The following is a 25,577-nucleotide window of genomic DNA, read 5'->3' on the forward strand; positions in this document are numbered from 1 at the left end:
AGTCTTGAACGCACAGTCCGTGAATTCTCTTTTTATCTATCCATGTATTACCTCGTTGGCACAGGGAGCAATAAGAGGGACATAGTGTTTCTCCTTGATGGGTCAGATGACTCCAGAAATGGACTACCAGCTATTCGTGAGTTCATCAGAAGAATGGTGGAAGAGCTGGACATTGGCGAAGACAAGGTTCGAGTGGCCGTCATACAGTATAGTAATGACACCACAGTTTATTTCAATCTAAAAACTCACAGATTAAAAAAGGCCATCATCTATGCTGTGAGAAGTCTCCGCCATAAAGGAGGAAGAACTCGGAATACTGGAGCTGCTCTACAGTTTGTGCGAGACCATATTTTCACTGCTTCATCTGGGAGTAGACACCTTGAGGGAGTCCCTCAGATTCTGCTTTTACTGACAGGTGGAAAATCCAATGATGATGTTTCAGGAGCAGCATTAGACATAAAACAAAACGGGGTTCTGTCTTTCGCCATTGGAATGAAAAACACTAAACAGGATGAGCTTCAAAAAATTGCCTTCTCCTCCAGATTTCTTTTCAACCTTCCTGTCTTTGGTGAACTTTTGTCCATTCAGCCGGAGATAGCTGCATTTGTCCAGGCTGAAATACAAATTGAGCCTCCCACTATTGTAGGTAAGAAGTGTCACAGATTCATATTTGAGAATGAATCAAACTGACTCCTCTTATGGCTATGGTTTAATACACTTGGTCTTTAATAGTTTGAATTGCAATGAAACTGCATCATCTTCTGAAAAATGTCAGTTGATCAGTTTCATGTTTCTCAAACTGTCTCCACTGGCTAGCGGCAACTTCCTTGTTACGCTGTTTCTTGTTTGGCTCTCATCCTTCTTCTTGTACCTTGGGGCGAGTCTTTTCTTGACAGCCCCACATCAGGAAATGTCCTTTCTTTCTATTCTTAAGCTCTTTCTTGAGCCAATGATAATCACATCATTGATCGTATATTTGAAGTTAAAGAAGAATTTTGAAATCTTTTTCAGCTTTCTACATCTTTCATTTGTGAAAGAAGAATATGCCTCTTATCTTGTAGTTATTTCCATGTTTCTCAATAATTACTTTTTCTACCAGTTTTTTTTAAATGTTCTTTCATCTAACACCTTGTTTACCGCAGTTATTAGTTTGAATTTTGATTACCAGCTCTTCTGGCTTTACCAACCATCTAATGTGTAATGATGACAATAATATTTTAACTTATGTATGATATGTCTGATTATTAAACAAGATTTTCCTATTCTGTTTTAGTTGAATTAGAGTCCCCTCAAAGAGACGTAGTGTTTCTATTGGATGGGTCAGATGACACACAGAGTGGCTTCCCAGCAATGAAAAGTTTTGTCCAAAGAGTGGTAGAAACACTCAGTGTTGGTGAGAACAAAGACCGTGTGTCTGTGGTCCAGTATAGCAGAGATCCACAGACACATTTCAGTTTGAACACCTACAAAGAAAAACAAAATGTTCTTGCTGCTGTCCAGCAGTTAAACCATAAAGGGGGCAAACCCCTCAACACTGGGGCAGCTCTCGACTATGTGAGGAAAAATGCTTTCACTGATTCCTCTGGGAGTCGGCATCAAGACGGTGTCCCTCAGATATTGATTCTGTTGAATGGGGGAAGATCTCAAGATGATGTTGCAAGTGCCGCTGCCGCTCTAAAACAGGACAAAGTTGTTCCATTCTGTGTGGGAACGAGAAATGCAGACATACTCGAGCTCCAAATGATTGCATATAACCCTTCCTATGCTTTCTCTGTGCTTCGGTTTGATGATATGGGTAGCATCCATCAACAACTTGTGTCATTTGTGAAAAGGGTGCCTCGACAGCAGCCAAGACTAAAATCACACAATGTATTGGGTAAGAATATCTATCTATCTTAGTCATAATATTTTTTTCTACTATTGGATAACTTTATGTGTAACTTACTGAGCATAATCTTTGTGTCTGTCACAGATCAAACTGAATCCATTCAACGCGATATTGTATTTTTACTGGATTCTTCGGATGAAATGCAAAGTGACTTTAAGGCAATACTTGGCTTTGTTGAGACAATGGTGGACAAATTCAATGTGGATGAGAACAAAGATCATGTTTCAGTGGTGCAATACAGCAGAACACCTTCTGTTGAATTTTTTCTAAACACATACAAAACACAGCAGGATGTTGCTGCCAATGTGCAAAGTGTCAGGTATAAAGGAGGCACGCCCCTCAATACTGGTGCAGCCCTTCATTTTGTCAAGGATAATATTTTTACCGCCTCCTCTGGAAGTAGGCACCAACAGGGTGTCCCTCAGATTCTGGTTCTCTTAACTGGTGGACGTTCCAGTGATGATGTCAGAAATGCTGCAGAAAACTTGAGAGGAATGGGTGTTATGGTATGTGTAGTGGGAACAAAGAATGCAGATACCCTTGAAATTCAATCTATTTCACAGGAAGCCAGTCATGCTTTCTTTGCTGCAGACTCCAGTGATCTGTCAGGCATTGAACAACAAATATTTTCTGTCATCAAGAAGAGCGAGACCCCTGCTGTCAAACCGGCATTGTATGGTAAGACATGTGATGACTTCACGTTGTATGCCGTGTGCACAACTTCACACATTATCAGATTGACGTGGACCTCAAGTCATTCATTCCATATGATGGTTAATGATGGACAGTAACAGACTAGTGCCCTTTTGGGCACAATGACTGTTTTAGGCTTTTCTCATGTTGTTTTAGCACTGTTCCAGTGATTGGGATTGTGTCAACAAAGATGGTCCTCTAAAATAGTAGAGCAAGTTGTGCACACAGGGTTATTGAACATTTGCAGGAATAAAACACTTTTCATCGTAATTTGTATCAGTTTGTTTAAATGCCTGTGTGATTACAGATCCCAACAGAAGAGACATTGTTTTTCTGCTCGATGGTTCTGATGGTTCTCAGCAAAGATTCCCAGATATTAAAGATTTTGTGCAGAGAATAGTGGCGGACCTAAACATTGATGCAAACAAAGATCACGTCGCTGTGGTCCAGTACAGCAACACAGTGGAGACTGATTTTAACTTGAGACGTTACTCAACAGAGGATGAGGTTCTTGATGGAGTAAGAGGCCTCAGTCACAAGGGAGGTTATCCTCATAATATTGGAGCAGCTCTCCAGTATGTAAGGGAACATGTCTTTACTTCTGACTCAGGAAGTAGACTTGTTGAAGGAGTTCCACAGATACTCATACTACTAAGTGGTGGAAGATCTGGAGATGACATAAGAACTCCAGTCAGAATGCTGAAAGAGACTGGTGTCATTTCAATTGCCATTGGAACAACTGACGCTGACACCCTAGAGATGCAGACAATATCTCATGAACCTAATTATGCGATCTCTATTATTGATTATGAGGCGCTTCATACTGCTAAGCAGGATGTGTTGTCATTGTTAAGAGATGCTTCACACCATGTAGAGCAAACCACTCCCAAAAATGTTTTTGGTAAGATGCAATGTTTTAACCTTTTAGCTTAAACATGTAGTAATGAGAAAAGAGGAATGGACTAAAAATGGACTGAAATGATTTTCATGAATTATTGGGGACTATCACTGTAGCGGTTTGCCGGTTACCTGCAGAAAATCACATTGCCTTTGTTTCTCCAACTTTTGTCTTTGTTACAGATTCTGAGAAACATGATATAGTATTTCTTATTGATGGATCATATGACTCACGCGATGGTTTTGAAGAGATACGAGGCTTTGTTGAAAAAATGGTTGAAAGTTTAAATCTAGATGAGAACAGAGACCGAGTGGCTGTTGTTCAATACAGCCGTGATGCCACAGTCAATTTTTACCTGAATTCCTACTCATCCAAGAACGATGTGCTCAATTCCATAAGAACAATAAGGCATAAGTTGGGGAGACCCCTCAACATTGGCAAAGCACTGGAGTTTGTCAGAGACAATGTCTTTGCTGCTTCAGTTGGAGGCAGACGTGCAGAATCAGTCCCTCAATATCTGTATGTATTTAGTGGTGGAAGATCAGGGGATGATGTCAGAGGACCAGCACAATCTCTCAAAGGAAATGGGATAAAGACTTTTACTTTTGGAACAGAGAATGCTGATACGTTGGAAATGCAAACAATCTCTTTCACGCCAGCACATAATTTTCATGTTACAAGCTTTCACAATCTGCAAAGCATCCATCCATCTGTAAAAGCTACATTGAGCGGTGCTCAAGAAACAACTGACATTCCTGGTAAGCCCTAGAAAATAATTAGCATTTTAGAGATGTTTTCTACATGGAAATAAAAGTTGTAAGACTGTATACCATGGGTATGTTTCTTTCTACAGCAAATATGGTTTTGTAAAATGTTTGTATCCATTTCAGACACTTCCACAATTCCAGAATTAGAACTCCAGAGTGCCGATGTTGTTTTTCTCCTTGATGGTTCTGATGATATGCGAGCAAGTGAAAGACAAATTTTGGATTTTGTCAAAGAGCTTGTCATGCAACTAGAAATTGGGCCAAACAAAGTACAAATTGCTTTGATTCAGTACAGCACAGAGCCCACAACTGATTTTCTCCTGAACACTCACTCACTAAAAGACGATGTCTTGAGTCACTTGAACAATGTGAAACTGAAAGGAGGATTCACTGTGAACACAGGCGTAGCCCTTGATTATGTGAAGAACAATGTGTTCACTGCTTCATCTGGAGGCAGAGCCCAGCAGGGAGTCCAACAGATACTGATTCTATTAAGTGGGAGAAAGTCAGAAGATGACGTCTTAGGTCCAGTGGACAGACTGAGAAATGCTGGAATTGTCATTTTCAGTGTTGGAGTGAATGGTGCAGATAGGCTGGCGATGGAGCAATTAGCACACAGTTCTAGGGTGCAGTATTTAATCAATGATACGTCTGACTTTCTTCTTGTAAGACAACAGTTGCTCTCAGACATTGCATCTCACAAAGGCACTGTCAGCCCTGGTGTAGGTGAGTAACAAATAAATATTAATTAATTTAACTTTATACTTTATCTTCAATGAATGTTATTACTAGGCACATCTAATAAAATCTGTATATATTCAAACCCTGTAAACTGCATGTATTTCAGAAAATCAGATTTCTGTGGAATTGTTAACTAACACAATTTACATGAATGTGGAATTTTCTAGGTTCAAGCTCCAGTATGAATAGAGATATTGTCTTTCTCATTGATGGATCTGATGATGTCAGGAGTCGATTCTCTGCTATAAGTGAATTTGTTGCAAAAATTGTTGAGAGCTTTGACTTGAACCAAGGAAAAGATAAAGTTGCTGTTGTACAGTATAGCAACAATGCTGAACTCAATTTCAATCTGAATACTTACAACACAAAAGATGATGTTCTTAAGCATGTCGCAAGCTTAAAACCAAAAGGCGGAAGGCCTCAGTATATTGGAGCGGCACTGCAGTTTGTGAGGAATAATGTCTTTGTTTCAAATGCTGGAGGCCGACATCATGAAGGTGCCAAGCAGATACTTGTTATGTTGGCTGGTGGGAGATCTAGAGATTCTCCACGAGGCCCAGCAAGTATGCTCAAGGCTGCAGGGGTTATCATATTTGCAATTGGGTCAAGAATGTCAAATTCAGCTGAGATGCAAGTCATATCTTCTGACCCAAATCATGCTTACTCAGTCCCTGATTTTGTAAATCTTTCTGGTATTCAACAAAGTTTGATGAGTCATCTTACTCAAATGGGGGATGAGAAGGAAACTATAACAGGTAAGATTTTAGATTATTTTAATCATTATTGAATACATAATTAAGATGTTAATACTGTATATTATTAACATCATACAACATATATCTATTGTTGTTAACAGAGCAAAGTGATGAAAAGGGAAGAGACAGTTTTTCTTTTGCCAGTCAGCAGAGCAAGTCTAATTAGGTTCCTCTGAGTGACAAAGCAGTTGTATAATGTCAGATGTTTTAAAGATAAAGAAATACCAGTGAGTATCACGTCTTTCTTGCAGAGAAGACCACCCAACCCTGTCATATAAAATACAATGATATAACAAACTTTTTGCCTAGTTCGGCATACAGATGTGATGTGAATTTTGAATGAGAGCTTATTTATGTATTTATGCTAAAATTTTTGAATATTGAAAGAAATGGCATTCCATGCAGAATCAGTATTTAATGTGCAATTGCTGTACAGAAAAAAGTCAGGGGAGTCAAACATTCTTACATCAGCTCTGCCACTGTAAAAAGCCAGTGCCACATTGGCATAACAGTTGTTCCAGCATTAAGTGAACAATTTTTACATTCTAAGATCATGGTAGGATGCAAATTGAACTGTATTGAATAGTATTTCACTAAGTATAGGTCAGCCAGTGCCACTTTGAGAAAACAGTTCCAGCATTAATAAAGAAAATGTTGTAACGTTGAGGTTAGCTTTCATCATCTGACTTTTGCACAGGAAAACGTTTGACACATGAAGCTAAATATGTCTGAAATTCTATATTCCTAGTGGAGAGACAGCCACCAGGAAGGGATGTTGTCATCTTGTTGGATGGATCTGATGGTACTAGAACTGGATTCCCAGCTATGCGAGACTTTGTCCAAAGACTAGTCGAGAAACTAAGTGTGGATGACACCAAAGACCGTGTCTCAGTGGTTCAGTACAGCAGAGATCCAGCTGTCCAGTTCTATCTGAACACGTACAAAACAAAAGGCGAGATCCTTGACACTGTCAGAGCTTTAAGGCACAAAGGCGGAAGACCCCTCAACACTGGAGCAGCTCTCCAGTACTTGAGAGATAATGTCTTCACAGCCTCTGCTGGAAGCAGGCGCTGGAAGGAGTTCCACAGGTCCTGATATTGCTAAGTGTGGAAGGTCTTCTGACAGTGTTGATGCACCGGCCTCTGCTCTCAAACAGCTGGGTGTCTTGGCCTTTGCAATTGGAACCAGGAGCTCTGATAGCAAAGAACTGCAGACGATATCCCACGATGCCAGTTCTGCTCTATCTTTGTCTGAATTCACTGAACTTCCCAGTATCCAACAGCAACTTCAGTCCGCAGTGGACTCTGTGGTCATTGACGTCACCCCAGAATTACCAACTGTACTTGGTATGTTACGTGCCCGGCCCTCTGCTGGCCTAAAAGGCTGACTTGTTTTACCTCCACTGAGGGGAATAAATGAAGTGCAATGTGTTAGGCGCATTTAAATATAGGCGGGGGGTGCTTGCCTTCTTTTAAAATCGATGTAGGCAGTGCTAGGGCTTTAAAAAATATAGTCCACCACTTGATGATTAGTCCCACAAGCGTACCTTTGCAAATGTCTTATTTTTTGTCTTCCTGTCTTTTCTCAGTGACACTGCCAAAAAAGATATCGTATTCCTTCTGGATGGTTCGATAGCACAAGGTATGGCTTCCCTGCCATGCGTGATTTTGTTGAGAGAGTGGTGGAGAAACTCAATGTGGGAGAAAACAAAGGACCGTGTCTCTGTAGTCCAGTACGAGCAGAGATGCAGAAGTCCATTTCTATCTGAAAACATACACCCAAGAGAGGATATTGTGGATTCGGTCAGAGGGCTGAGACACAGAGGAGGCAGCCTCTCAACACTGGTGCCGCCCTCCAAATACGTCAGGGACACATGTCTTTACAACTCCTCCGGGAGTAGGCGCCGCAAGGTGTTCACACAGATGTTGATCCTGCTAAATGGTGGGAGGTCTTTTGACAATGTAGATGCCCCAGCCTCTGCTCTCAAACAGCAGGGCATCTTTGTGATAGGCATTGGAACAAGGAGCTCTGACAGTGGAGAGCTGCAGAAGATATCATATGACCCTAGTTATGCTCTATCAGTGTCGGAGTTCACTGACCTCCCCAGTGTCCAAGAACAGCTCTCCTCTGTAATGAGCACAGTGCTGGTGAGGGCCACGCCCATGACACCAACAGTAACTGGTAAGAAAGTGAACAATTTTTACATTCTAAGATCATGGTAGGATGCAAATTGAACTGAATTAATAGTATTTCACTAAGTATAGGTCAGCCAGTGCCACATTGGCATAACAGTTGTTCCAGCATTAATAAAGAAAATGTTGTAAACGTTGAGGTTAGCTTTCATCATCTGACTTTTGCACAGGAAAACGTTTGACACATGAAGCTAAATATGTCTGAAATTCTATATTCCTTAGTGGAGAGACAGCCACCAGGAAGGGATGTTGTCATCTTGTTGGATGGATCTGATGGTACTAGAACTGGATTCCCAGCTATGCGAGACTTTGTCCAAAGACTAGTCGAGAAACTAAGTGTGGATGACACCAAAGACCGTGTCTCAGTGGTTCAGTACAGCAGAGATCCAGCTGTCCAGTTCTATCTGAACACGTACAAAACAAAAGGCGAGATCCTTGACACTGTCAGAGCTTTAAGGCACAAAGGCGGAAGACCCCTCAACACTGGAGCAGCTCTCCAGTACTTGAGAGATAATGTCTTCACAGCCTCTGCTGGAAGCAGGCGCCTGGAAGGAGTTCCACAGGTCCTGATATTGCTAAGTGGTGGAAGGTCTTCTGACAGTGTTGATGCACCGGCCTCTGCTCTCAAACAGCTGGGTGTCTTGGCCTTTGCAATTGGAACCAGGAGCTCTGATAGCAAAGAACTGCAGACGATATCCCACGATGCCAGTTCTGCTCTATCTTTGTCTGAATTCACTGAACTTCCCAGTATCCAACAGCAACTTCAGTCCGCAGTGGACTCTGTGGTCATTGACGTCACCCCAGAATTACCAACTGTACTTGGTATGTTAACGTGCACGGCCTCTTGCTGGCCTAAAAGGCTGACTTGTTTTACCTCCACTGAGGGGAATAAATGAAGTGCAATGTGTTAAGCGCATTTAAATATAGGCGGGGGTGTGCTTTCCTTCTTTTTAAAATCGATGTAGGCAGTGCTAGGGGCTTTAAAAAATATAGTCCACCACTTGATGATTAGTCCACAAGCTTACTTTTTGCAAATGTCTTTATTTTTTGTCTTCCTGTCTTTTCTCAGTTGACACTGCCAAAAAAGATATCGTATTCCTTCTGGATGGTTCTGATAGCACAAGGTATGGCTTCCCTGCCATGCGTGATTTTGTTGAGAGAGTGGTGGAGAAACTCAATGTGGGAGAAAACAAAGACCGTGTCTCTGTAGTCCAGTACGGCAGAGATGCAGAAGTCCATTTCTATCTGAAAACATACACCACAAGAGAGGATATTGTGGATTCGGTCAGAGGGCTGAGACACAGAGGAGGCAGGCCTCTCAACACTGGTGCCGCACTCCAATACGTCAGGGACAATGTCTTTACAAACTCCTCCGGGAGTAGGCGCCTGCAAGGTGTTCCACAGATGTTGATCCTGCTAAATGGTGGGAGGTCTTTTGACAATGTAGATGCCCCAGCCTCTGATCTCAAACAGCAGGGCATCTTTGTGATAGGCATTGGAACAAGGAGCTCTGACAGTGGAGAGCTGCAGAAGATATCATATGACCCTAGTTATGCTCTATCAGTGTCGGAGTTCACTGACCTCCCCAGTGTCCAAGAACAGCTCTCCTCTGTAATGAGCACAGTGCTGGTGAGGGCCACGCCCATGACACCAACAGTAACTGGTAAGAAAGTGAACAATTTTTACATTCTTAGATCATGGTAGGATGCAAATTGAACTGTATTAAATAGTATTTCACTAAGTATAGGTCAGCCAGTGCCACTTTGAGAAAACAGTTCCAGCATTAATAAAGAAAATGTTGTAAACGTTGAGGTTAGCTTTCATCATCTGACTTTTGCAAAGGAAAACGTTTGACACGTGAAGCTAAATTTGTCTGAAATTCTATATTCCTTAGTGGAGAGACAGCCACCAGGAAGGGATGTTGTCATCTTGTTGGATGGATCTGATGGTACTAGAACTGGATTCCCAGCTATGCGAGACTTTGTCCAAAGACTAGTCGAGAAACTAAGTGTGGATGACACCAAAGACCGTGTCTCAGTGGTTCAGTACAGCAGAGATCCAGCTGTCCAGTTCTATCTGAACACGTACAAAACAAAAGGCGAGATCCTTGACACTGTCAGAGCTTTAAGGCACAAAGGCGGAAGACCCCTCAACACTGGAGCAGCTCTCCAGTACTTGAGAGATAATGTCTTCACAGCCTCTGCTGGAAGCAGGCGCCTGGAAGGAGTTCCACAGGTCCTGATATTGCTAAGTGGTGGAAGGTCTTCTGACAGTGTTGATGCACCGGCCTCTGCTCTCAAACAGCTGGGTGTCTTGGCCTTTGCAATTGGAACCAGGAGCTCTGATAGCAAAGAACTGCAGACGATATCCCACGATGCCAGTTCTGCTCTATCTTTGTCTGAATTCACTGAACTTCCCAGTATCCAACAGCAACTTCAGTCCGCAGTGGACTCTGTGGTCATTGACGTCACCCCAGAATTACCAACTGTACTTGGTATGTTAACGTGCACGGCCTCATGCTGGCCTAAAAGGCTTACTTGTTTTACCTCCACTGCGGGGAATAAATGAAGTGCAATGTGTTAAGCGCATTTAAATATAGGCGGGGGTGTGCTTTCCTTCTTTTTAAAATCGATGTAGGCAGTGCTAGGGGCTTTAAAAAATATAGTCCACCACTTGATGATTAGTCCACAAGCTTACTTTTTGCAAATGTCTTTATTTTTTGTCTTCCTGTCTTTTCTCAGTTGACACTGCCAAAAAAGATATCGTATTCCTTCTGGATGGTTCTGATAGCACAAGGTATGGCTTCCCTGCCATGCGTGATTTTGTTGAGAGAGTGGTGGACAAACTCAATGTGGGAGAAAACAAAGACCGTGTCTCTGTAGTCCAGTACGGCAGAGATGCAGAAGTCCATTTCCATCTGAAAACATACACCACAAGAGAGGATATTGTGGATTCGGTCAGAGGGCTGAGACACAGAGGAGGCAGGCCTCTCAACACTGGTGCCGCACTCCAATACGTCAGGGACAATGTCTTTACAAACTCCTCCGGGAGTAGGCGCCTGCAAGGTGTTCCACAGATGTTGATCCTGCTAAATGGTGGGAGGTCTTTTGACAATGTAGATGCCCCAGCCTCTGCTCTCAAACAGCAGGGCATCTTTGTGATAGGCATTGGAACAAGGAGCTCTGACAGTGGAGAGCTGCAGAAGATATCATATGACCCTAGTTATGCTCTATCAGTGTCGGAGTTCACTGACCTCCCCAGTGTCCAAGAACAGCTCTCCTCTGTAATGAGCACAGTGCTGGTGAGGGCCACGCCCATGACACCAACAGTAACTGGTAAGAAAGTGAACAATTTTTACATTCTTAGATCATGGTAGGATGCAAATTGAACTGTATTAAATAGTATTTCACTAAGTATAGGTCAGCCAGTGCCACTTTGAGAAAACAGTTCCAGCATTAATAAAGAAAATGTTGTAAACGTTGAGGTTAGCTTTCATCATCTGACTTTTGCACAGGAAAACGTTTGACACATGACGCTAAATATGTCTGAAATTCTATATTCCTTAGTGGAGAGACAGCCACCAGGAAGGGATGTTGTCATCTTGTTGGATGGATCTGATGGTACTAGAACTGGATTCCCAGCTATGCGAGACTTTGTCCAAAGACTAGTCGAGAAACTAAGTGTGGATGACACCAAAGACCGTGTCTCAGTGGTTCAGTACAGCAGAGATCCAGCTGTCCAGTTCTATCTGAACACGTACAAAACAAAAGGCGAGATCCTTGACACTGTCAGAGCTTTAAGGCACAAAGGCGGAAGACCCCTCAACACTGGAGCAGCTCTCCAGTACTTGAGAGATAATGTCTTCACAGCCTCTGCTGGAAGCAGGCACCTGGAAGGAGTTCCACAGGTCCTGATATTGCTAAATGGTGGGAGGTCTTTTGACAATGTAGATGCCCCAGCCTCTGCTCTCAAACAGCAGGGCATCTTTGTGATAGGCATTGGAACAAGGAGCTCTGATAGCAAAGAACTGCAGACGATATCCCACGATGCCAGTTCTGCTCTATCTTTGTCTGAATTCACTGAACTTCCCAGTATCCAACAGCAACTTCAGTCCGCAGTGGACTCTGTGGTCATTGACGTCACCCCAGAATTACCAACTGTACTTGGTATGTTAACGTGCACGGCCTCTTGCTGGCCTAAAAGGCTGACTTGTTTTACCTCCACTGAGGGGAATAAATGAAGTGCAATGTGTTAAGCGCATTTAAATATAGGCGGGGGTGTGCTTTCCTTCTTTTTAAAATCGATGTAGGCAGTGCTAGGGGCTTTAAAAAATATAGTCCCACCACTTGATGATTAGTCCACAAGCTTACTTTTTGCAAATGTCTTTATTTTTGTCTTCCTGTCTTTTCTCAGTTGACACTGCCAAAAAAGATATCGTATTCCTTCTGGATGGTTCTGATAGCACAAGGTATGGCTTCCCTGCCATGCGTGATTTTGTTGAGAGAGTGGTGGAGAAACTCAATGTGGGAGAAAACAAAGACCGTGTCTCTGTAGTCCAGTACGGCAGAGATGCAGAAGTCCAGTTCTATCTGAACACGTACAAAACAAAAGGCGAGATCCTTGACACTGTCAGAGCTTTAAGGCACAAAGGCGGAAGACCCCTCAACACTGGAGCAGCTCTCCAGTACTTGAGAGATAATGTCTTCACAGCCTCTGCTGGAAGCAGGCGCCTGGAAGGAGTTCCACAGGTCCTGATATTGCTAAATGGTGGGAGGTCTTTTGACAATGTAGATGCCCCAGCCTCTGCTCTCAAACAGCAGGGCATCTTTGTGATAGGCATTGGAACAAGGAGCTCTGACAGTGGAGAGCTGCAGAAGATATCATATGACCCTAGTTATGCTCTATCAGTGTCGGAGTTCACTGACCTCCCCAGTGTCCAAGAACAGCTCTCCTCTGTAATGAGCACAGTGCTGGTGAGAGCCACGCCCATGACACCAACAGTAACTGGTAAGAAAGTGAACAATTTTTACATTCTAAGATCATGGTAGGATGCAAATTGAACTGAATTAAATAGTATTTCACTAAGTATAGGTCAGCCAGTGCCACTTTGAGAAAACAGTTCCAGCATTAATAAAGAAAATGTTGTAAACGTTGAGGTTAGCTTTCATCATCTGACTTTTGCACAGGAAAACGTTTGACACATGAAGCTAAATATGTCTGAAATTCTATATTCCTTAGTGGAGAGACAGCCACCAGGAAGGGATGTTGTCATCTTGTTGGATGGATCTGATGGTACTAGAACTGGATTCCCAGCTATGCGAGACTTTGTCCAAAGACTAGTCGAGAAACTAAGTGTGGATGACACCAAAGACCGTGTCTCAGTGGTTCAGTACAGCAGAGATCCAGCTGTCCAGTTCTATCTGAACACGTACAAAACAAAAGGCGAGATCCTTGACACTGTCAGAGCTTTAAGGCACAAAGGCGGAAGACCCCTCAACACTGGAGCAGCTCTCCAGTACTTGAGAGATAATGTCTTCACAGCCTCTGCTGGAAGCAGGCGCCTGGAAGGAGTTCCACAGGTCCTGATATTGCTAAGTGGTGGAAGGTCTTCTGACAGTGTTGATGCACCGGCCTCTGCTCTCAAACAGCTGGGTGTCTTGGCCTTTGCAATTGGAACCAGGAGCTCTGATAGCAAAGAACTGCAGACGATATCCCACGATGCCAGTTCTGCTCTATCTTTGTCTGAATTCACTGAACTTCCCAGTATCCAACAGCAACTTCAGTCCGCAGTGGACTCTGTGGTCATTGACGTCACCCCAGAATTACCAACTGTACTTGGTATGTTAACGTGCACGGCCTCATGCTGGCCTAAAAGGCTGACTTGTTTTACCTCCACTGAGGGGAATAAATGAAGTGCAATGTGTTAAGCGCATTTAAATATAGGCGGGGGTGTGCTTTCCTTCTTTTTAAAATCGATGTAGGCAGTGCTAGGGGCTTTAAAAAATATAGTCCACCACTTGATGATTAGTCCACAAGCGTACTTTTTGCAAATGTCTTTATTTTTTGTCTTCCTGTCTTTTCTCAGTTGACACTGCCAAAAAAGATATCGTATTCCTTCTGGATGGTTCTGATAGCACAAGGTATGGCTTCCCTGCCATGCGTGATTTTGTTGAGAGAGTGGTGGAGAAACTCAATGTGGGAGAAAACAAAGACCGTGTCTCTGTAGTCCAGTACGGCAGAGATGCAGAAGTCCATTTCCATCTGAAAACATACACCACAAGAGAGGATATTGTGGATTCGGTCAGAGGGCTGAGACACAGAGGAGGCAGGCCTCTCAACACTGGTGCCGCACTCCAATACGTCAGGGACAATGTCTTTACAAACTCCTCCGGGAGTAGGCGCCTGCAAGGTGTTCCACAGATGTTGATCCTGCTAAATGGTGGGAGGTCTTTTGACAATGTAGATGCCCCAGCCTCTGCTCTCAAACAGCAGGGCATCTTTGTGATAGGCATTGGAACAAGGAGCTCTGACAGTGGAGAGCTGCAGAAGATATCATATGACCCTAGTTATGCTCTATCAGTGTCGGAGTTCACTGACCTCCCCAGTGTCCAAGAACAGCTCTCCTCTGTAATGAGCACAGTGCTGGTCAGGGCCACGCCCATGACACCAACAGTAACTGGTAAGAAAGTGAACAATTTTTACATTCTTAGATCATGGTAGGATGCAAATTGAACTGTATTGAATAGTATTTCACTAAGTATAGGTCAGCCAGTGCCACTTTGAGAAAACAGTTCCAGCATTAATAAAGAAAATGTTGTAAACGTTGAGGTTAGCTTTCATTATCTGACTTTTGCACAGGAAAACGTTTGACACATGAAGCTAAATATGTCTGAAATTCTATATTCCTTAGTGGAGAGACAGCCACCAGGAAGGGATGTTGTCATCTTGTTGGATGGATCTGATGGTACTAGAACTGGATTCCCAGCTATGCGAGACTTTGTCCAAAGACTAGTCGAGAAACTAAGTGTGGATGACACCAAAGACCGTGTCTCAGTGGTTCAGTACAGCAGAGATCCAGCTGTCCAGTTCTATCTGAACACGTACAAAACAAAAGGCGAGATCCTTGACACTGTCAGAGCTTTAAGGCACAAAGGCGGAAGACCCCTCAACACTGGAGCAGCTCTCCAGTACTTGAGAGATAATGTCTTCACAGCCTCTGCTGGAAGCAGGCGCCTGGAAGGAGTTCCACAGGTCCTGATATTGCTAAATGGTGGGAGGTCTTTTGACAATGTAGATGCCCCAGCCTCTGCTCTCAAACAGCAGGGCATCTTTGTGATAGGCATTGGAACAAGGAGTTCTGACAGTGGAGAGCTGCAGAAGATATCATATGACCCTAGTTATGCTCTATCAGTGTCGGAGTTCACTGACCTCCCCAGTGTACAAGAACAGCTCTCCTCTGTAATGAGCACAGTGCTGGTCAGGGCCACGCCCATGACACCAACAGTAACTGGTAAGAAAGTGAACAATTTTTACATTCTTAGATCATGGTAGGATGCAAATTGAACTGTATTGAATAGTATTTCACTAAGTATAGGTCAGCCAGTGCCACTTTGAGAAAACAGTTCCAGCATTAATAAAGAAAATGTTGTAAACGTTGAGGTTAGCTTTCATTATCTGACTTTTGCACAGGAAAACGTTTGACACATGAAGCTAAATATGTCTGAAATTCTATATTCCTTAGTGGAGAGACAGCCACCAGGAAGGGATGTTGTCATCTTGTTGGATGGATCTGATGGTACTAGAACTGGATTCCCAGCTATGCGAGACTTTGTCCAAAGACTAGTCGAGAAACTAAGTGTGGATGACACCAAAGACCGTGTCTCAGTGGTTCAGTACAGCAGAGATCCAGCTGTCCAGTTCTATCTGAACACGTACAAAACAAAAGGCGAGATCCTTGACACTGTCAGAGCTTTAAGGCACAAAGGCGGAAGACCCCTCAACACTGGAGCAGCTCTCCAGTACTTGAGAGATAATGTCTTCACAGCCTCTGCTGGAAGCAGGCGCCTGGAAGGAGTTCCACAGGTCCTGATATTGCTAAATGGTGGGAGGTCTTTTGACAATGTAGATGCCCCAGCCTCTGCTCTCAAACAGCAGGGCATCTTTGTGATAGGCATTGGAACAAGGAGCTCTGACAGTGGAGAGCTGCAGAAGATATCATATGACCCTAGTTATGCTCTATCAGTGTCGGAGTTCACTGACCTCCCCAGTGTCCAAGAACAGCTCTCCTCTGTAATGAGCACAGTGCTGGTGAGGGCCACGCCCATGACACCAACAGTAACTGGTAAGAAAGTGAACAATTTTTACATTCTAAGATCATGGTAGGATGCAAATTCAACTGTATTAAATAGTATTTCACTAAGTATAGGTCAGCCAGTGCCACTTTGAGAAAACAGTTCCAGCATTAATAAAGAAAATGTTGTAAACGTTGAGGTTAGCTTTCATCATCTGACTTTTGCACAGGAAAACGTTTGACACGTGAAGCTAAATATGTCTGAAATTCTATATTCCTTAGTGGAGAGACAGCCACCAGGAAGGGATGTTGTCATCTTGTTGGATGGATCTGATGGTACTAGAACTGGATTCCCAGCTATGCGAGACTTTGTCCAAAGACTAGTCGAGAAACTAAGTGTGGATGACACCAAAGACCGTGTCTCAGTGGTTCAGTACAGCAGAGATCCAGCTGTCCAGTTCTATCTGAACACGTACAAAACAAAAGGCGAGATCCTTGACACTGTCAGAGCTTTAAGGCACAAAGGCGGAAGACCCCTCAACACTGGAGCAGCTCTCCAGTACTTGAGAGATAATGTCTTCACAGCCTCTGCTGGAAGCAGGCGCCTGGAAGGTGTTCCACAGGTCCTGATATTGCTAAGTGGTGGAAGGTCTTCTGACAGTGTTGATGCACCGGCCTCTGCTCTCAAACAGCTGGGTGTCTTGGCCTTTGCAATTGGAACCAGGAGCTCTGATAGCAAAGAACTGCAGACGATATCCCACGATGCCAGTTCTGCTCTATCTTTGTCTGAATTCACTGAACTTCCCAGTATCCAACAGCAACTTCAGTCCGCAGTGGACTCTGTGGTCATTGACGTCACCCCAGAATTACCAACTGTACTTGGTATGTTAACGTGCACGGCCTCTTGCTGGCCTAAAAGGCTTACTTGTTTTACCTCCATTGAGGGAAATAAATGAAGTGCAATGTGTTAAGCGCATTTAAATATAGGCGGGGGTGTGCTTTCCTTCTTTTTAAAATCGATGTAGGCAGTGCTAGGGGCTTTAAAAAATATAGTCCACCACTTGATGATTAGTCCACAAGCGTACTTTTTGCAAATGTCTTTATTTTTTGTCTTCCTGTCTTTTCTCAGTTGACACTGCCAAAAAAGATATCGTATTCCTTCTGGATGGTTCTGATAGCACAAGGTATGGCTTCCCTGCCATGCGTGATTTTGTTGAGAGAGTGGTGGACAAACTCAATGTGGGAGAAAACAAAGACCGTGTCTCTGTAGTCCAGTACGGCAGAGATGCAGAAGTCCATTTCTATCTGAAAACATACACCACAAGAGAGGATATTGTGGATTCGGTCAGAGGGCTGAGACACAGAGGAGGCAGGCCTCTCAACACTGGTGCCGCACTCCAATACGTCAGGGACAATGTCTTTACAAACTCCTCCGGGAGTAGGCGCCTGCAAGGTGTTCCACAGATGTTGATCCTGCTAAATGGTGGGAGGTCTTTTGACAATGTAGATGCCCCAGCCTCTGCTCTCAAACAGCAGGGCATCTTTGTGATAGGCATTGGAACAAGGAGTTCTGACAGTGGAGAGCTGCAGAAGATATCATATGACCCTAGTTATGCTCTATCAGTGTCGGAGTTCACTGACCTCCCCAGTGTCCAAGAACAGCTCTCCTCTGTAATGAGCACAGTGCTGGTGAGGGCCACGCCCATGACACCAACAGTAACTGGTAAGAAAGTGAACAATTTTTACATTCTAAGATCTTGGTAGGATGCAAATTCAACTGTATTAAATAGTATTTCACTAAGTATAGGTCAGCCAGTGCCACTTTGAGAAAACAGTTCCAGCATTAATAAAGAAAATGTTGTAAACATTGAGGTTAGCTTTCATCATCTGACTTTTGCACAGGAAAACGTTTGACACATGAAGCTAAATATGTCTGAAATTCTATATTCCTTAGTGGAGAGACAGCCACCAGGAAGGGATGTTGTCATCTTGTTGGATGGATCTGATGGTACTAGAACTGGATTCCCAGCTATGCGAGACTTTGTCCAAAGACTAGTCGAGAAACTAAGTGTGGATGACACCAAAGACCGTGTCTCAGTGGTTCAGTACAGCAGAGATCCAGCTGTCCAGTTCTATCTGAACACGTACAAAACAAAAGGCGAGATCCTTGACACTGTCAGAGCTTTAAGGCACAAAGGCGGAAGACCCCTCAACACTGGAGCAGCTCTCCAGTACTTGAGAGATAATGTCTTCACAGCCTCTGCTGGAAGCAGGCGCCTGGAAGGAGTTCCACAGGTCCTGATATTGCTAAGTGGTGGAAGGTCTTCTGACAGTGTTGATGCACCGGCCTCTGCTCTCAAACAGCTGGGTGTCTTGGCCTTTGCAATTGGAACCAGGAGCTCTGATAGCAAAGAACTGCAGACGATATCCCACGATGCCAGTTCTGCTCTATCTTTGTCTGAATTCACTGAACTTCCCAGTATCCAACAGCAACTTCAGTCCGCAGTGGACTCTGTGGTCATTGACGTCACCCCAGAATTACCAACTGTACTTGGTATGTTAACGTGCACGGCCTCTTGCTGGCCTAAAAGGCTGACTTGTTTTACCTCCACTGAGGGGAATAAATGAAGTGCAATGTGTTAAGCGCATTTAAATATAGGCGGGGGTGTGCTTTCCTTCTTTTTAAAATCGATGTAGGCAGTGCTAGGGGCTTTAAAAAATATAGTCCACCACTTGATGATTAGTCCACAAGCTTACTTTTGCAAATGTCTTTATTTTTTGTCTTCCTGTCTTTTCTCAGTTGACACTGCCAAAAAAGATATCGTATTCCTTCTGGATGGTTCTGATAGCACAAGGTATGGCTTCCCTGCCATGCGTGATTTTGTTGAGAGAGTGGTGGAGAAACTCAATGTGGGAGAAAACAAAGACCGTGTCTCTGTAGTCCAGTACGGCAGAGATGCAGAAGTCCATTTCTATCTGAAAACATACACCACAAGAGAGGATATTGTGGATTCGGTCAGAGGGCTGAGACACAGAGGAGGCAGGCCTCTCAACACTGGTGCCGCACTCCAATACGTCAGGGACAATGTCTTTACAAACTCCTCCGGGAGTAGGCGCCTGCAAGGTGTTCCACAGATGTTGATCCTGCTAAATGGTGGGAGGTCTTTTGACAATGTAGATGCCCCAGCCTCTGCTCTCAAACAGCAGGGCATCTTTGTGATAGGCATTGGAACAAGGAGCTCTGACAGTGGAGAGCTGCAGAAGATATCATATGACCCTAGTTATGCTCTATCAGTGTCGGAGTTCACTGACCTCCCCAGTGTCCAAGAACAGCTCTCCTCTGTAATGAGCACAGTGCTGGTGAGGGCCACGCCCATGACACCAACAGTAACTGGTAAGAAAGTGAACAATTTTTACATTCTAGATCATGGTAGGATGCAAATTGAACTGTATTAAATAGTATTTCACTAAGTATAGGTCAGCCAGTGCCACTTTGAGAAAACAGTTCCAGCATTAATAAAGAAAATGTTGTAAACGTTGAGGTTAGCTTTCATCATCTGACTTTTGCACAGGAAAACGTTTGACACATGAAGCTAAATATGTCTGAAATTCTATATTCCTTAGTGGAGAGACAGCCACCAGGAAGGGATGTTGTCATCTTGTTGGATGGATCTGATGGTACTAGAACTGGATTCCCAGCTATGCGAGACTTTGTCCAAAGACTAGTCGAGAAACTAAGTGTGGATGACACCAAAGACCGTGTCTCAGTGGTTCAGTACAGCAGAGATCCAGCTGTCCAGTTCTATCTGAACACGTACAAAACAAAAGGCGAGATCCTTGACACTGTCAGAGCTTTAAGGCACAAAGGCGGAAGACCCCTCAACACTGGAGCAGCTCTCCAGTACTTGAGAGATAATGTCTTCACAGCCTCTGCTGGAAGCAGGCGCCTGGAAGGAGTTCCACAGGTCCTGATATTGCTAAGTGGTGGAAGGTCTTCTGACAGTGTTGATGCACCGGCCTCTGCTCTCAAACAGCTGGGTGTCTTGGCCTTTGCAATTGGAACCAGGAGCTCTGATAGCAAAGAACTGCAGACGATATCCCACGATGCCAGTTCTGCTCTATCTTTGTCTGAATTCACTGAACTTCCCAGTATCCAACAGCAACTTCAGTCCGCAGTGGACTCTGTGGTCATTGACGTCACCCCAGAATTACCAACTGTACTTGGTATGTTAACGTGCACGGCCTCTTGCTGGCCTAAAAGGCTGACTTGTTTTACCTCCACTGAGGGGAATAAATGAAGTGCAATGTGTTAAGCGCATTTAAATATAGGCGGGGGTGTGCTTTCCTTCTTTTTAAAATCGATGTAGGCAGTGCTAGGGGCTTTAAAAAATATAGTCCACCACTTGATGATTAGTCCACAAGCTTACTTTTTGCAAATGTCTTTATTTTTTGTCTTCCTGTCTTTTCTCAGTTGACACTGCCAAAAAAGATATCGTATTCCTTCTGGATGGTTCTGATAGCACAAGGTATGGCTTCCCTGCCATGCGTGATTTTGTTGAGAGAGTGGTGGAGAAACTCAATGTGGGAGAAAACAAAGACCGTGTCTCTGTAGTCCAGTACGGCAGAGATGCAGAAGTCCATTTCTATCTGAAAACATACACCACAAGAGAGGATATTGTGGATTCGGTCAGAGGGCTGAGACACAGAGGAGGCAGGCCTCTCAACACTGGTGCCGCACTCCAATACGTCAGGGACAATGTCTTTACAAACTCCTCCGGGAGTAGGCGCCTGCAAGGTGTTCCACAGATGTTGATCCTGCTAAATGGTGGGAGGTCTTTTGACAATGTAGATGCCCCAGCCTCTGCTCTCAAACAGCAGGGCATCTTTGTGATAGGCATTGGAACAAGGAGCTCTGACAGTGGAGAGCTGCAGAAGATATCATATGACCCTAGTTATGCTCTATCAGTGTCGGAGTTCACTGACCTCCCCAGTGTCCAAGAACAGCTCTCCTCTGTAATGAGCACAGTGCTGGTGAGGGCCACGCCCATGACACCAACAGTAACTGGTAAGAAAGTGAACAATTTTTACATTCTTAGATCATGGTAGGATGCAAATTGAACTGTATTAAATAGTATTTCACTAAGTATAGGTCAGCCAGTGCCACTTTGAGAAAACAGTTCCAGCATTAATAAAGAAAATGTTGTAAACGTTGAGGTTAGCTTTCATCATCTGACTTTTGCACAGGAAAACGTTTGACACATGAAGCTAAATATGTCTGAAATTCTATATTCCTTAGTGGAGAGACAGCCACCAGGAAGGGATGTTGTCATCTTGTTGGATGGATCTGATGGTACTAGAACTGGATTCCCAGCTATGCGAGACTTTGTCCAAAGACTAGTCGAGAAACTAAGTGTGGATGACACCAAAGACCGTGTCTCAGTGGTTCAGTACAGCAGAGATCCAGCTGTCCAGTTCTATCTGAACACGTACAAAACAAAAGGCGAGATCCTTGACACTGTCAGAGCTTTAAGGCACAAAGGCGGAAGACCCCTCAACACTGGAGCAGCTCTCCAGTACTTGAGAGATAATGTCTTCACAGCCTCTGCTGGAAGCAGGCGCCTGGAAGGAGTTCCACAGGTCCTGATATTGCTAAGTGGTGGAAGGTCTTCTGACAGTGTTGATGCACCGGCCTCTGCTCTCAAACAGCTGGGTGTCTTGGCCTTTGCAATTGGAACCAGGAGCTCTGATAGCAAAGAACTGCAGACGATATCCCACGATGCCAGTTCTGCTCTATCTTTGTCTGAATTCACTGAACTTCCCAGTATCCAACAGCAACTTCAGTCCGCAGTGGACTCTGTGGTCATTGACGTCACCCCAGAATTACCAACTGTACTTGGTATGTTAACGTGCACGGCCTCTTGCTGGCCTAAAAGGCTGACTTGTTTTACCTCCACTGAGGGGAATAAATGAAGTGCAATGTGTTAAGCGCATTTAAATATAGGGGGGGGGTGTGCTTTCCTTCTTTTTAAAATCGATGTAGGCAGTGCTAGGGGCTTTAAAAAATATAGTCCACCACTTGATGATTAGTCCACAAACTTACTTTTTGCAAATGTCTTTATTTTTTGTCTTCCTGTCTTTTCTCAGTTGACACTGCCAAAAAAGATATCGTATTCCTTCTGGATGGTTCTGATAGCACAAGGTATGGCTTCCCTGCCATGCGTGATTTTGTTGAGAGAGTGGTGGAGAAACTCAATGTGGGAGAAAACAAAGACCGTGTCTCTGTAGTCCAGTACGGCAGAGATGCAGAAGTCCATTTCTATCTGAAAACATACACCACAAGAGAGGATATTGTGGATTCGGTCAGAGGGCTGAGACACAGAGGAGGCAGGCCTCTCAACACTGGTGCCGCACTCCAATACGTCAGGGACAATGTCTTTACAAACTCCTCCGGGAGTAGGCGCCTGCAAGGTGTTCCACAGATGTTGATCCTGCTAAATGGTGGGAGGTCTTTTGACAATGTAGATGCCCCAGCCTCTGCTCTCAAACAGCAGGGCATCTTTGTGATAGGCATTGGAACAAGGAGCTCTGACAGTGGAGAGCTGCAGAAGATATCATATGACCCTAGTTATGCTCTATCAGTGTCGGAGTTCACTGACCTCCCCAGTGTCCAAGAACAGCTCTCCTCTGTAATGAGCACAGTGCTGGTGAGGGCCACGCCCATGACACCAACAGTAACTGGTAAGAAAGTGAACAATTTTTACATTCTAGATCATGGTAGGATGCAAATTCAACTGTATTAAATAGTATTTCACTAAGTATAGGTCAGCCAGTGCCACTTTGAGAAAACAGTTCCAGCATTAATAAAGAAAATGTTGTAAACGTTGAGGTTAGCTTTCATCATCTGACTTTTGTACAGGAAAACGTTTGACACGTGAAGCTAAATTTGTCTGAAATTCTATATTCCTTAGTGGAGAGACAGCCACCAGGAAGGGATGTTGTCATCTTGTTGGATGGATCTGATGGTACTAGAACTGGATTCCCAGCTATGCGAGACTTTGTCCAAAGACTAGTCGAGAAACTAAGTGTGGATGACACCAAAGACCGTGTCTCAGTGGTTCAGTACAGCAGAGATCCAGCTGTCCAGTTCTATCTGAACACGTACAAAACAAAAGGCGAGATCCTTGACACTGTCAGAGCTTTAAGGCACAAAGGCGGAAGACCCCTCAACACTGGAGCAGCTCTCCAGTACTTGAGAGAGAATGTCTTCACAGCCTCTGCTGGAAGCAGGCGCATGGAAGGAGTTCCACAGGTCCTGATATTGCTAAGTGGTGGAAGGTCTTCTGACAGTGTTGATGCACCGGCCTCTGCTCTCAAACAGCTGGGTGTCTTGGCCTTTGCAATTGGAACCAGGAGCTCTGATAGCAAAGAACTGCAGACGATATCCCACGATGCCAGTTCTGCTCTATCTTTGTCTGAATTCACTGAACTTCCCAGTATCCAACAGCAACTTCAGTCCGCAGTGGACTCTGTGGTCATTGACGTCACCCCAGAATTACCAACTGTACTTGGTATGTTAACGTGCACGGCCTCTTGCTGGCCTAAAAGGCTGACTTGTTTTACCTCCACTGAGGGGAATAAATGAAGTGCAATGTGTTAAGCGCATTTAAATATAGGCGGGGGTGTGCTTTCCTTCTTTTTAAAATCGATGTAGGCAGTGCTAGGGGCTTTAAAAAATATAGTCCACCACTTGATGATTAGTCCACAAGCTTACTTTTTGCAAATGTCTTTATTTTTTGTCTTCCTGTCTTTTCTCAGTTGACACTGCCAAAAAAGATATCGTATTCCTTCTGGATGGTTCTGATAGCACAAGGTATGGCTTCCCTGCCATGCGTGATTTTGTTGAGAGAGTGGTGGAGAAACTCAATGTGGGAGAAAACAAAGACCGTGTCTCTGTAGTCCAGTACGGCAGAGATGCAGAAGTCCATTTCTACCTGAAAACATACACCACAAGAGAGGATATTGTGGATTCGGTCAGAGGGCTGAGACACAGAGGAGGCAGGCCTCTCAACACTGGTGCCGCACTCCAATACGTCAGGGACAATGTCTTTACAAACTCCTCCGGGAGTAGGCGCCTGCAAGGTGTTCCACAGATGTTGATCCTGCTAAATGGTGGGAGGTCTTTTGACAATGTAGATGCCCCAGCCTCTGCTCTCAAACAGCAGGGCATCTTTGTGATAGGCATTGGAACAAGGAGCTCTGACAGTGGAGAGCTGCAGAAGATATCATATGACCCTAGTTATGCTCTATCAGTGTCGGAGTTCACTGACCTCCCCAGTGTCCAAGAACAGCTCTCCTCTGTAATGAGCACAGTGCTGGTGAGGGCCACGCCCATGACACCAACAGTAACTGGTAAGAAAGTGAACAATTTTTACATTCTTAGATCATGGTAGGATGCAAATTGAACTGTATTAAATAGTATTTCACTAAGTATAGGTCAGCCAGTGCCACTTTGAGAAAACAGTTCCAGCATTAATAAAGAAAATGTTGTAAACGTTGAGGTTAGCTTTCATCATCTGACTTTTGCACAGGAAAACGTTTGACACATGAAGCTAAATATGTCTGAAATTCTATATTCCTTAGTGGAGAGACAGCCACCAGGAAGGGATGTTGTCATCTTGTTGGATGGATCTGATGGTACTAGAACTGGATTCCCAGCTATGCGAGACTTTGTCCAAAGACTAGTCGAGAAACTAAGTGTGGATGACACCAAAGACCGTGTCTCAGTGGTTCAGTACAGCAGAGATCCAGCTGTCCAGTTCTATCTGAACACGTACAAAACAAAAGGCGAGATCCTTGACACTGTCAGAGCTTTAAGGCACAAAGGCGGAAGACCCCTCAACACTGGAGCAGCTCTCCAGTACTTGAGAGATAATGTCTTCACAGCCTCTGCTGGAAGCAGGCGCCTGGAAGGAGTTCCACAGGTCCTGATATTGCTAAGTGGTGGAAGGTCTTCTGACAGTGTTGATGCACCGGCCTCTGCTCTCAAACAGCTGGGTGTCTTGGCCTTTGCAATTGGAACCAGGAGCTCTGATAGCAAAGAACTGCAGACGATATCCCACGATGCCAGTTCTGCTCTATCTTTGTCTGAATTCACTGAACTTCCCAGTATCCAACAGCAACTTCAGTCCGCAGTGGACTCTGTGGTCATTGACGTCACCCCAGAATTACCAACTGTACTTGGTATGTTAACGTGCACGGCCTCTTGCTGGCCTAAAAGGCTGACTTGTTTTACCTCCACTGAGGGGAATAAATGAAGTGCAATGTGTTAAGCGCATTTAAATATAGGCGGGGGG

At 44.2% G+C, this 25,577-nt stretch overlaps 3 protein-coding genes across 7 annotated transcripts in view; all 3 read left to right on the forward strand.

The window, feature by feature from the left end:
- Window positions 1–1,213: 1,213 nt before the first annotated feature.
- Window positions 1,214–3,523, forward strand: LOC116043134 (collagen alpha-3(VI) chain-like). Its single transcript, XM_036004433.1, has 3 exons — window positions 1,214–1,876; window positions 1,973–2,566; window positions 2,889–3,523. The coding sequence occupies exons 1-3, from the start codon at window positions 1,351–1,353 to the stop codon at window positions 3,512–3,514; spliced, it is 1,746 nt and encodes a 581-aa protein (XP_035860326.1). The 5' UTR covers window positions 1,214–1,350; the 3' UTR covers window positions 3,515–3,523.
- Window positions 3,524–3,591: 68 nt separating this feature from the next.
- On the forward strand, window positions 3,592–5,736 carry LOC118495613 (collagen alpha-3(VI) chain-like). Its single transcript, XM_036004434.1, has 2 exons — window positions 3,592–4,237; window positions 4,370–5,736. Exons 1-2 carry the CDS (start codon window positions 3,751–3,753, stop codon window positions 4,978–4,980), a joined length of 1,098 nt encoding a protein of 365 aa, XP_035860327.1. The 5' UTR covers window positions 3,592–3,750; the 3' UTR covers window positions 4,981–5,736.
- A 1,928-nt stretch (window positions 5,737–7,664) lies between these two features.
- col6a3 (collagen, type VI, alpha 3) overlaps window positions 7,665–25,577 on the forward strand; it is a 54,535-nt gene continuing 36,622 nt past the window's right edge. For 4 of the 5 annotated variants that reach the window (XM_036004427.1, XM_036004429.1, XM_036004428.1 and 1 more), the window contains exons 1-22: window positions 7,665–7,923; window positions 8,157–8,756; window positions 9,004–9,597; window positions 9,829–10,428; window positions 10,676–11,269; window positions 11,501–12,100; window positions 12,348–12,941; window positions 13,173–13,772; window positions 14,020–14,613; window positions 14,845–15,444; window positions 15,676–16,275; window positions 16,507–17,106; window positions 17,354–17,947; window positions 18,179–18,778; window positions 19,025–19,618; window positions 19,849–20,448; window positions 20,696–21,289; window positions 21,521–22,120; window positions 22,369–22,962; window positions 23,193–23,792; window positions 24,040–24,633; window positions 24,865–25,464. In XM_036004427.1, the coding sequence (XP_035860320.1) occupies window positions 7,665–7,923; window positions 8,157–8,756; window positions 9,004–9,597; window positions 9,829–10,428; window positions 10,676–11,269; window positions 11,501–12,100; window positions 12,348–12,941; window positions 13,173–13,772; window positions 14,020–14,613; window positions 14,845–15,444; window positions 15,676–16,275; window positions 16,507–17,106; window positions 17,354–17,947; window positions 18,179–18,778; window positions 19,025–19,618; window positions 19,849–20,448; window positions 20,696–21,289; window positions 21,521–22,120; window positions 22,369–22,962; window positions 23,193–23,792; window positions 24,040–24,633; window positions 24,865–25,464 (12,805 nt within the window). The remainder of the gene's footprint in view (window positions 7,924–8,156; window positions 8,757–9,003; window positions 9,598–9,828; window positions 10,429–10,675; window positions 11,270–11,500; window positions 12,101–12,347; window positions 12,942–13,172; window positions 13,773–14,019; window positions 14,614–14,844; window positions 15,445–15,675; window positions 16,276–16,506; window positions 17,107–17,353; window positions 17,948–18,178; window positions 18,779–19,024; window positions 19,619–19,848; window positions 20,449–20,695; window positions 21,290–21,520; window positions 22,121–22,368; window positions 22,963–23,192; window positions 23,793–24,039; window positions 24,634–24,864; window positions 25,465–25,577) is intronic. The other variant, XM_036004431.1, reaches the window with a different exon arrangement.

The sequence above is a fragment of the Sander lucioperca genome, chromosome 8 (assembly GCF_008315115.2).
Source record: "Sander lucioperca isolate FBNREF2018 chromosome 8, SLUC_FBN_1.2, whole genome shotgun sequence".
Classification (NCBI taxonomy): Eukaryota; Metazoa; Chordata; class Actinopteri; order Perciformes; family Percidae; genus Sander; species Sander lucioperca.

Coding starts and splice junctions, on each gene's coding strand:
- LOC116043134 (XM_036004433.1), top strand. CDS start 1,351: ATGAAAAGTTTTGTCCAAAGAGTGGTAGAAACACTCAGTGTTGGTGAG. Junction 1,877..1,972: donor AAAATCACACAATGTATTGG/GTAAGAATATCT, acceptor TGTCTGTCACAG/ATCAAACTGAATCCATTCAA. Junction 2,567..2,888: donor TGTCAAACCGGCATTGTATG/GTAAGACATGTG, acceptor GTGTGATTACAG/ATCCCAACAGAAGAGACATT.
- LOC118495613 (XM_036004434.1), top strand. CDS start 3,751: ATGGTTGAAAGTTTAAATCTAGATGAGAACAGAGACCGAGTGGCTGTT. Junction 4,238..4,369: donor AGAAACAACTGACATTCCTG/GTAAGCCCTAGA, acceptor TATCCATTTCAG/ACACTTCCACAATTCCAGAA.